General features: G+C 48.9%; 1 protein-coding gene across 2 annotated transcripts in view; it reads left to right on the forward strand.

Annotated features, from left to right (window-relative positions):
• The window catches only part of ADCY2 (adenylate cyclase 2), a 455,060-nt gene that overhangs the window by 427,343 nt on the left and 15,857 nt on the right, over positions 1-11,860 (forward strand). Inside the window, exons 21-22 of one of the 2 annotated variants that reach the window (XM_071207382.1) lie at positions 4,017-4,167; positions 5,807-5,914. In XM_071207382.1, the coding sequence (XP_071063483.1) occupies positions 4,017-4,167; positions 5,807-5,914 (259 nt within the window). The remainder of the gene's footprint in view (positions 1-4,016; positions 4,168-5,806; positions 5,915-11,860) is intronic. The other variant, XM_058306528.1, reaches the window with a different exon arrangement.

The raw sequence follows: 11,860 nt of genomic DNA on the forward strand, positions 1-11,860 counted from the left end.
CGGAAGGGGGAGCACGGGCCTGGAAGATAGGAGACCCTTGTGTTAGGGGCAGTTCTGTGCCTTTTCTAGGACATCCCAAACCCCACCCCTTCCCCCAAGCTCGGGTAAGACACTCCCAGCCTGCCCCACACCTGGATAGAAGTGGGACTGATTGCACTTGGCTTTTATATCCTCTTTCCTTGTTCATCTTTCCAATCAACCCTAAGCTCCCTGAGGGCGGGCTTTGGGCCTTCATCTCTGTAGCCCTGACCTGTGGTGTGAAACCGAGCACGCAGTAGTCTTTCATCAGGTAGGTGTGGGTAGCAGGATGGTAAGGTAAATTTCCCCAGGACCCCGAGACAGGACTGGTGATATCCCAAAGGAGGCGCCAAGCAGTGCAGAATCCTCAAAGGCCAGGCTGACGGGACTCATAGCCCTTCACCTGCATGGAGGTTATGACTTGGCCAGGAGACGGGAAGTTGGAAGAGGGCACGTGGTGAGAAGCAAGCCCCCTCCTAGAGGACAGGGTGGGGGATCCTCCCCTCACCACTAGAACCACTCAGCTACTACATGGATCTCTGAGTGGTCCTGGGAAAGCATCTCCCCCAGGGGACACAGATGACCTGAGGTGCCTCTGACTTGGCAAATGCAAAGGGCAAGAGTAGAATGGAAGCGTCCGGGCCAGTGGAGTTGAGGACTGTGTTTGTGAGGTAACTGGATTGCCAAGGTTTTGGAGGACAAAGGGTGCTAGGGATGTTTCTCATGGGCCCTGCAGGAGAAATAGAATGTCTTGGTATTGCTTTAGGTCCTGTTTTAAAAAGCCACCTACAGGGGAGAGCAGATGCCAGCAGAGAGAATCTGGAAGTATTGTCAGATAGCCAAATGCTGAAGGATTATTGATGAGCAGAAGGTGAGTGCATATCATGGGCAATTCAAGTGAGGCTGGCCAGGGATAGAGGGAGTAGCAGGGTAGTCCAAAAACCCCATTAACATGTCTACAGGAGAAAAGCCAGGTTTAAGTACCCAGGGAGCATCACGCACTTAATGGAAAATTTTTCTGTTTCCCTTATTTCTTTCTTTCCCTGTTTTCAACCCTGCATGGTTCAGAAAACATGGTTAGCAAGTTGCAGGAGTCTGAGTAGATGCACGAAATAGAGAGGGGAGCACCACACCCCTTGCCCACCCTGCAGACCTACCCCCAGGGGGGGAAAGGCCTCGTGCAGAGCCAGGTTCAGAGTTTTAGCAACTAGTTGGACTGGTTTTAATTATTGATGAGATTACCCTCTAGTACGCAAAGTGGCCAGAAGTGTCGTAGTCCCAAGTGTCCATACTGGGTAGGAAAAGAGTCAGCCCCCTCAACAAGCTGAAAGGGATGGGGGGCACAAAATAGAGTTGCCTTATGACTGTTTTCCATTCCTTGAGCTTGTTCAGCATAATGATTACATGTGAATGAATGTTGAAATGACTCCTAAGCTCACCTCCAATCCTACAACTCAGTGATGCTTGGGGGAGCTACATGCTGGACAAGGGTCACCAAGCCCTCAACGCCAAAGTCTCCTCAAGGCTGTCCCATCTGCCTACCCTCATCCCTAAATACTTTGCAAGTATTTAAGGACAAGCTCAGGTAATCTGCCAAACAGCATGAGATCCTGTCAGCCCATGCACAACCCAGAAACCCCAAGGAGACCTCTTATGATTTTAGCATGTAGTTCTAAGCTCTGCAAGTTTTATTGGCTCCAGAGAATTTGTGAATCTTGCCCTGACCCTAAACAAGAGCCTTGGTGGGTCGAGCAACCCTCTTGAGCTTGCATTTCCTCATTTAACCCATGATTCTTAATCAAGCCTACACAGCAGAATAACTTATAGAGCATTGCCCAAAACTGCACATGCTTGGAAAATATCCTAGTGGATGAAGTTCATTTGGTGAGAGGGGAGGCCCAGGCACCTGCTTTTTGAAAACTCCATTGGTTATTCCCCTATGTGTTCCTATGTGAGCACCACAGAATGAGATGGCCCATCACACACCTTCAACCTGTAAGAACCTGGGATGCTCTGGTGCGCATTCAGAGGGCAGTGCAGGGGCATTTACCTAGAGTTCTTTTATTAGACTCCAAACCAGTGCAATTAGAATAGACCCTCACATGCACACTGCCTATAGTTTAATCTTGCATTTCACTACCTCCTACTAAAAGACACCACTCAAGACTCTTGGAAAAGGAAAAAAAGGTAAAGTGGCATGATCTGCAAGGGATGGAAGGCCCCATGCTGCCCCTGAATCTTGTCAGCACAGCCCATGGTCATCCAGGAGACACAGGGTAAAATCTAAAGTAAAGCAGTTACAGATGTGAACTCCATGGTCAGACTTGGTAACTACAACCTTGGGCAAGGCATGTAACCACTCTGTGCCTTGGTTTCCTCACCCATAGAATGAAAATACTACCAGCCTCACAGGATGGTAGTTGAGGATGAGTTCATGCATGTAGAGTCCTGAATAGCTTGTGTCTTGTCATGCAGCGGATGCTCAATGAGTGCCAGTTATTATTGTGCTTATTATTATCATCATCACCATTCCCCAGAGGGATCAGACAGCAGATAGACGAGAACTATGGGGAATAAGAAACTTTTCCTTGCTTTGTTAGATGTGTTCATTTTTCTTAAGAGCAGGGAAGGGGGTGGAATTTATACTACTTTTATGATACTAGCATTTTACCTAGTACAGACTCCTAGAAGCTTCTCTCTGCTGTTACCTTGGCTCCTTAGATGTAGTCAGAACATGTGGCAGGTCTGTCTACCGAAGACAGGGAATGTTCTCAGAACATCTTTGCAGCGAGAGTAGGGTACAGGGCTTCACGATGAGCTAGCCCAAACATGTTAAGAGCAGAAAATAGGAAAACTTTGATTCTATTGTGCATGTATTTTGTAAAGATTGGGAGGAGGTGGCAGAAGGCATTACAGGGTGTTTAGCCCTGTAAGCACAAGTCTAGCTTTTCCTCAAAGCAGTTGTGGCCTTGAGTTGGGTCGCCATGGCCCTGATTTTTGTTCTGAGCCCTCACTGAACAGCACGTCAGAGAGGCACCATACTGTGGGGTTACATTTCTGGGAAAGTGCTTCATGCCCTGCCAAGGGGTGCATCTTGGTGCCCCTCAGAGGGCACTCACAGCTGCCTTCCAGGGCTGGGGTTTCCCCTCCTCTGCAGGCAGCCAGCGTCCTGCAGTTCCTGGTGAGGGAGCATGCCCACACTGCACTTTGCCCACGCTGCACTGGCCATCCAGCCCATGGCAGAGCTTCAGCCCTGATCAGCCCATGCCAGTGGGACAGCAGAGCCCACACACACACATGCTGTGCCAACATAATAGCCAAATGTTAGGGTTTCACTCTGTGTTGGGAAAATTATGAAAACGCCTTGACACTGTTTACAAGGCATTGTAATTTTACATGTCTACGGACGGAGAACTACGAGCCTCTTTCTATTTAGAAAACAAAAGACCATCCAGAATAAATATTGTTGGTGTCTAGTTGCAATATTAATAGTAGCCTGGGTGTTTCATTGGTTCTTTATAGTGTAATTAAAGGAGTAATTTGAGGAGTTTCACCTTCTTACAGGAGACACTTAAGAAGATTCATGAAGACCCCAATCCAAAGAATGCTGCTAAAACAAATTATTTTAGAATAATAGAGTAGTTTGATAAGCCTTTGTGTTTCCCCTCACTTGTTTCAAGGAACGTTTTGTCCTCAACCAGAAGTCTGCAGACTTTCATGAATATCTAAAGCAGAGATGGCGAAGAGTTTAACTTGAAACCTTCTTCAGATGAACTGGCATGATAGCTAGAAGCAGTGTTGAGAAGGATGCTGAGCCTGCATCAGGCTCGCTGGGCCCCACGTGTGGTCAACTGCCAGCCTGCAGAATGGCCTGGGAGGATGCAGAGGGCAGCTCTGGGGTGGTTTCTTTCCCAACCCTGGTGTAAAGCAGCAGTGCCTTTAGAGTGCTCTGTTTGAAAGGCATCCTAACATTCGGCTCTTCCTTTCCTCCGGGGCAGGAGCTATACCACCAGTCCTACGACTGTGTCTGCGTCATGTTCGCCTCCATCCCAGATTTCAAGGAGTTTTACACGGAGTCCGACGTGAACAAGGAGGGCCTCGAATGCCTTCGGCTCCTCAACGAGATCATTGCCGACTTCGATGATGTAGGTACTGAGAGTGGCCAGGAAGGGCAGGGCCAGGCCGGTCCCATGCCTTGGGATTCCTGAGGCTGCCACGGGTGAAGTTTGTTCACTGTCGTGTAGCTTCAGACTCATCCTTTGGCATAATTTCTGGTGGCTGGAATAGGAGCCTTTTGCTCCATCCCTGACCAATTTTGGAGAATAAAATATATTTTATTTATGGCCACTCATAATAGTACCAAACCTGTTAGATACAACATAAATCCAGTGTGGTTGTGGAGTGGATTGTCCAGAAAGACTTGTACTCTAGGGAAAATGTTTGTCTATTCCTTTATATATAAAAAGATAATGACTTTATTCTAGTAGATGGTTAGCTGGCTTATACTGTGCACGGAAAAAAGCCTTTATTACTGAAAAAGCCCTATATATGGAGGATCACAGAGCATTTTTTGGAAGAGACAAAGAATGTGATTTAGAAATAGGTGTTGATTTTCAACTTTTCGATATTCTGTCTACCTAGAGAATAATGGATTTTGTTTCTGGTAAGAACAAAAGCAAACTTTAAGGGTTTGCTGCTACACCATTCTTGTCATTGCTCTACAAATAAGGGAAAATCGACATCCGTGAGCGTGTCTTCCTCCTGATCCGTGGCCTTCTGGAATACAGTGATGAGATTATGTGGTATGATTGAGTCGGGGAGCCTTCTGATAGCTTGTGTCACGTGGGCCTCTATCACCACCATCGTCACCACTGGGGTGACTCAGGAAAATCCTGGTGAAGGTGGCCACACAGTGCTTTCCATGTCGCTCTGGGCACATAATGAGGCACAGCTCTCTGCCAGTAAAATAAGCCTTTCCCAGGTGGGTGAGCAGCAGTCCTCTCCCAGGGTGGCCTGGCTCTAGGTATGTGATGCAGGGTTTTTCCCCACTCCTCTTAAATTCTCTGGCACGTCGTCCTGAAAGGATCTCCTCTGAAAGCAGGAATAGCTAGAAAGGGGAAAGACAATGCCCAGGTCTGCTGGTGGTGACATTAGTTTGAACCCCGCCCTTCCGAGCAGGTGTAGAACCTTCCAGCCTTTCCTTCACTTCCTCCCTCACCTCTTCTGTACAGCGTATGCTCTTATTTTTCCTTTGCTTCCCCCCACTCCCAAGACCTAGAGAGTGAATTGGGGATGGTCGAGTGGGAAGAAGGTGCCTTGCTGGTGCCGGGAGAAGGGGCAGCGGCCGATGGGAGAAGCATCCTAGAACTTTATTTCCTCCCCCCTCAAGCTCTCAGAGGGCTTGTCCTCAGCCCTAATAACTGGTCACTAATCATCTCCTGACCATGCTCAGAATCAACATCTGAACTGTTGCAGACTTCCCAGCTCAAACCCAGACCCAGGAAATGTACTAGAATCCATTGTCATGTGCATCATAATTTTTCCGGGTTCCTGTACTAGCACATTTTGAACGGTAATTCACATTCGCTGGGAGTACATCATTAGAAGGTATTTCCACCCAAGGCCATGCTGTCCCTCTCTCACGGAGCCCAAGGTTGCAGGGTGGAACGGGCACCAGCGGGAATGAGTCATGGTCACATCACGGTGAACTAGAATTGGGGGAGCACTGTAAAGTGCTGGGCCCCGGCCGGCAACTCTGAGGGACTGAACCCCTGTCGTTGCTTCGCAGCTGTTGTCCAAGCCGAAATTCAGCGGCGTGGAGAAGATCAAGACCATTGGCAGCACGTACATGGCGGCCACGGGTCTCAGCGCTGTGCCCAGTCAGGAGCACGCCCAGGTACGCAGGTGGCGGCCACGCCGTAGCACTCGTGGCCTCGGCCCACCCCCAGGCCGCCATTCAGGGACCCCAAAACTGCACCTTGTGCACAACCTACCACTCAGCAACCAGAGCCCTAGGAGAAAAGGTGGGAAATCCAGGGCTTCCAAGGTCTCCCCCAGTGAACCGGGGAAGGGAAAGCAGTCAGGGGGTGCTTGATGCCAGGTGAACGTGCAAAAAGGTAGGAGATGACAGCTCTATATTTCACTATACTAAACGGGTGTCTCCTGGTCTTTTGATTAAAAACCATGTCATCCAAAAACCAGTTGGCCTCAGAGAAGCTTGGTTGAAAAGGCGATTTGGGCAAAAAAGGTCTTGTGAGAGCGTTCCATTGTGTTTTGTTTTAGTGTCCATGTGTGGACGTGGATATAACTGTGTAAGCTGGGAATTTCGAGGGGGTTGATAAGCCACGTTCTTCTCCATCTCTGGAAAATGAGCTCCCTGGCTGGGACCTGCACAGGTTCACTGTGGGGCCTGCCCTGTGCTGGGTGCAGCATGGGGGGGGGCAGAACTTACCGGAACACCACCTGTTGTAGGCCGGCAGGTGCCCCAGAAGAGAGGAAGGGCTGCGCACCCTGTGCTCAGCCCACCCCCTCACAGCCAGCACTCTGACGGGCCACTCCTGCTTCCCTGGGAAGGCAGAGGAGGGGAGGGCTGGCAGCTTGCTGGGACAGCCCCCTGCAGGGACCTCAGGAGGGGCTCCCGTGTTCCCCCTCAGGCAAGAGCACCAAGAGCAGGGCGGGACAGGGTGGGCGCCTGCCTCTCCTGCCGCCGCGTCTGGATCTGATCGCTCTCTGCCCCGCGTGGCTCCCGGGAGCGCACGTGTCTACTCCGCCACCCCAGTCACAGCAGAGCCGAGCCCCGGAGGTATCCCCCAAAGCCCCGGGGTGTCCCGTGCAGAGGAGAGGGCAGGCATCCGTGCAGGGCGTGGCTGCAGGCGTGCACTTCCTTCCCTCCCAATGCAGACCCTCTCCTTTCTTCCTTCTTACCCCCCAACATTTCTGAATACTTGCTAAGTGCCTCCTGAGTATTTACAAAGGAAGTAGGTACAATCCAGCCCCATTGGACAGGTGGAGAAACTGAGGCAGGAGCTCAAGGCCATTCAGAGAGCAAAGGATAGAGCTGGGGCACTATCCAGACCCTGCACGGTGGCCTCTGGGGCTGCCTCTCCCCTCCTCACACCCCCAAACCCTGCTAGGTTCCTGCCCAGGCTGCGAGTCTCTGTGTAGACTTTCACTGCTCACAGCTCCCCACCCTAACTGGCAGATCAGCTCTTCTAAGGGAGTCCTGTCCCTTCTGCTCTCATAAACCATAAGGACAAAACGTGCCTTCCTCATCATCCTTGAACGGCTCACTCGGTACCCCGTCGCTGTTGTTAATACGAGGCAGGTCGCATTTGCACACAGGGTTGAAATCGTGTGTTTTCTAAATGAGATTGCTCCTTTCTCACTCTAAGAGTTCCTGTTTCTGCGCTTCAGTTTCCTTATATGTAAAGTGATGATTATAATCATTTGACAAAGCAGATGTGATGATTATATTTGATACATAAAACTTACTTAGTAGAGTCCCTGGACATGGGACATGATAAAAGCGCTGCCATTAGGAATAATAATATAGTTAGTAGTGTGTACACTGTTTGCATGTTGGGACCATTGAACAGATATTAGTGTTTTTTGACATGAATGAAATATGGTATGTCATCATATCCATGCAGGGAACTTTCACTCAGTATGAGCTTCCCTTTTTTGTGAGACTTTTTTTTTCTTTTGAGGTTTCAGGGGCCAAGGATTGAACCCAGGACCTCATATGTGGAAAGCTGGTGCTCAACCACTGAGCCATACTGGCTTCCCTGAGTTGATTTTTCTGTTTGTTGTTGTTGTTGTTGTTGTTTGTTCAGAAGGCGCTGGGAACCAAGCCCAGGACCTCCCATGCTGGAGGTGGGTGCTCAGCCACTTGAGCCACATCCTCTTCCCTAGTTATTTTTAATTAGAGCATTTGTTTAGAATTTTAGTAAGGTCATCCTGGAAATATTTTGAAGCCCAGTGAAGGTTTTCTGAAAGGAGGGTCCATTACATTTGATTTGGGGGAAGATATCATGGTAGATAAATATTAATGCTGATATTATTTTTCTAAGAAATCGCTGACACTTTTGCCTCTGTAGTCTGTCTGAAATGAGCTTAAGAATTTGTTTCTCAAGGAGTGGATATAGCTAAATAGTCGAGCACCTGCTTCCCATGTCTGAGGTGTCAGGTTTGATTCCCAATACCTCCTAAAAACAAACAAAGTGGAAAACACAACTCTTATTGGGGAGTGGACATTCCCTGGTACCTCCTTAAAAAAAAAAAATAAGACTTTGTTTCTCCAGTTACAAATGCAGTTCTTTCCATTTATTGTTTTTTTTTTTTTTTTTTTGAGGACCATATGTCTACCAGTCACCCCCCCCTTTTTTTTAATTCATTTTTTTAAAAAATATTACATTCAAAAAATATGAGGTCCCATTCAACCCAACCGCCCCCACCCCTTTAGTTTGGCAACAACAGAATCATTTTGCAAAATACATTGGGTTTCCCAAGGATTAATGTGTCTTCTTAAATCCAAAAAAGAGGCAAAGTCATTTGGAGAACAGCCTTTTGAAATTCAGCATTTATTTGTAATTGTCTTGCAAGTTTTACTTGCAGTAGCTGCATACTTACCAGCTACCAGTTGGGAAAATAAATGCATCTGAACAAATCAACACCCAGTCAGGGCAGGACTTTTGGGCCTTCCGTTGTTTTGCTACAGTGTGTCTTATGTGTAAGGATTGATCATAGTTTTTTTAAAAGCAGGCATTTGTCAAGAAATGAAATATTAAAATGGGTTGGCCTTGCATTCTACCCTGCTTCCATAATTTCATGAACATGCAGACCCCGATGATTTGAGGCTCCGCAGAGGAGATCGTTGGTAAAATATAGGGACCTTACTGGCTTCAGTGGCTCTTCATTTTACCCCAAGAATCTTAGCACTCTCTTCCAAACTGTGCAGGTTCACCCTTCACCCCAATTTCCGTGCCCTTTAGACTTTTTTTAGGAGTTGAATCCAGGACCTCCTACATGGGGGGCAGACACTCAATCACTTGAGTTATATCCACACCCCATCCCCCTTTAGACTTTTGGACAGAAGTAGCAAACTGGCAGTTACAGTTAAATTTTCCTTACCTTGTTGAGTATTCTTTCTAAAGAGGGACATTTCACTTAAAAAATATAATGTCCAGCTTCTCATAAGAATTGGTAGATTATCCACCTGATCTTCCTTCCTGGTGACAGTAGCTGGCTATAAAATGGTAGCTGCTGCTCCACCTCAACTCAGCATGTTCTCCCCAGTTTACCACAGTCCCCACCACTCCCTATTGCTTCACTCTCTCTGCAGCCCTCCAGAATTTCACCTGCTCAACCTAAGGGGCTTTGCGGGTATTAACGTCAGAGGAAGTCCATGCTCTGTGTGTGCCCTAATCAGCAATCAAGATTATCTCTGGTCCATCCTCTGTGCCCTAATCAACCATTAAGCTTATCTCTGGTCTTAGTAATCATGCAAATGATTTTGATCTTTCTCAAACCAATTTTACTTAGAGCTTCAATAAGGCCAAACCAAATTACAGGGATAAAAACTGTAGTTCAAACCCCTGCTTGGATCACACTATTGCTATAATAAGGCATACCACAGTCTCTTATTCAGAATTTCAAATAAGTTGATGCCCATTGCCAGCAACACTTTGAAAGAAAATAACTCATGGGGTCAAAACAAGTAGTGAAGGCGGAGAAGGGCCAGAGAAGCAGGAAGTGGCAGGGATTTTATTCCTCATCAAGGTATGATGAGACCTAATGATAGTTTCTGTTTTTGTTTTCTAAGCAGTTGTGCTATTGCCTTGTTGTTTTCATTATTATTATTATTATTATTGACCCAAACAAACTGTATGCCAGGCCAGGGTCTGGGGGTTCCGATGCACTAAGCCCTGACCTCCTCTGCTCCGTCCTCTGCCTCACAGAGAGACTCTGCTGCTGACACCAGCCTCTCTCCATTATTCTGCTCCTCTGTCCCCCAAATCAGATCCTCCCTATTCTGAAGCTTCGTGGGGCCAGCCCACGGGCTTCCTACACTGTCCACCCCATGTATTAGCAAAGCCAAGTCCTCCCACAAACTGAAGAGCAGTGAAATGCTTCTGCCACGTCCACTGACCCAGCTTAACTGCCCTGTCTCTGCCCCAAGTCAGAAGCCACCGGGCTCTGCTGTTTGGGACTTTAGATGTGAGCTTGTCCAGTGGACACTCTCTTTACCTACTGAACCAAGTGCTGGACACTTGCCGTTGACTGCCCCGCAGTAACTGCCCTCCAAAGTTTATAGTCTGTAAAGACACATGTGTCGGTAGCAGTCACCATGCCAGGTGAGCACATGCAGTCTGGGAAGATCCGTGGGATGTGGCCAAGTTCACCAGGGAGGAAGTCAGGATGCCTGAAATCTGCCACTTGGAGTCGTGGTAGCTAAGATGGGCCTTGAAACTAATAAACGTAGTTACCTTTACCAGAAAAATGGAAAATAATTTAGGTCGGGCTGAAATGGAATGCAGTTTCCCGGTGCCTATGCCACACACTTTAGTACAAATACCAGTGCTCTTGTGATGTATTGTAGAGGGAACTCCCTCCTGCTTTCCCACTGTTAGCAGGAACCCAAACCTGAAGTGTTTAGTTCTTCCAAACTCTACATACTAAGAACATCAAAGGCACCTAAAATGACAGACACTTCAGGTTGCTGTCAAAAAGCTCTAAACCACTGTAACATGGATCAGGGTAAAGGAAAAGAGTGGTGTGTGAAGCATCTCTAAATGACTATGGAGGAGACTGAACACCCAGGGGACACCAGCTGCAGAAGCTACAGGACCTTGGGTCCATGTTCTACCTAAAATGACTGGCTCACCCAGTAGCTGAGTTTGGGGCTCCCCCATGCACCCTGGGACAAGAATTTGGGAGAGAGGGATTTGTGTGGGAGATCATCTGGGGCAGCCGGCAAGCATTCCTCCGGGGAGGTGAGATAAGAGAGGAGGAGAGAGAAAGCGGAGCAGGTGACACTGGGGACACCGGAGCTCATCCCCGCTGGGGGCTCTGAGACCTGAGTAGGGTGCACCTTGGCATGGTCGCTCCAGGGAACAAGGAGCCAGGGCACGTGTCTGCGACTCTCCTTCAGTGGGGGGGTCCCTCCTGGCCCTCCTGGCCCCACGACCCCTAGGACCACAACCTGCCTCCAGCTACCAAGCAGGGAGCCTCCCCGGCTGAGAGACCCCCAGTGGGTGGGGCCCTGGCAGCCTCTGCTGCCCTGGGGGGCTCCCCTGCTGCCCCCCAGGGGGCTGGGGAGTGCACAGCACAGTTAGGAGGGTGACAGGGAGCCAAGATGGGGGTGTGGGCAAGGGGCAGGGCTCTTCCCAGGGAGGAGGTGCAGCTACAACAGACCCAGAGGCCAAAAGCTGGAGAGGATGGGCAGGGACGTGGCCTCTCGGGACTTCAGGTCCCCACTCCTGAGATGGGGTGGACGGTGCGGCGCTCGCCCCTTCTGCTGCTGAGCACACTGGGGAAAATGGTGGGCTGTTGGGCTTGGTTTCCCCAAAGGCTGTTTCCCCTCATAACAAGTCTTACTTGAATTCCTTAGGGGCCTGGGGAGTGCAGCTACTTTTTTTTCTCTACGTTTTTTAAAATGTTACGTTCAAAAATATAAGAGGTCCCCATATACCCCCACCTTCCTCACCCCACTCCTCCCACATCGACCACCTCTTCCATCATCGAGGCACATTCACTGCACCTGGTGAATACATCTTGGAGCACTGCTGCACCACATGGACAGTGGTCCACATTGTAGTTTACACTCTCCCCCAGTCCACCCAGG

This window comes from Dasypus novemcinctus, chromosome 2 (genome assembly GCF_030445035.2).
Source record: "Dasypus novemcinctus isolate mDasNov1 chromosome 2, mDasNov1.1.hap2, whole genome shotgun sequence".
Taxonomy (NCBI): Eukaryota; Metazoa; Chordata; class Mammalia; order Cingulata; family Dasypodidae; genus Dasypus; species Dasypus novemcinctus.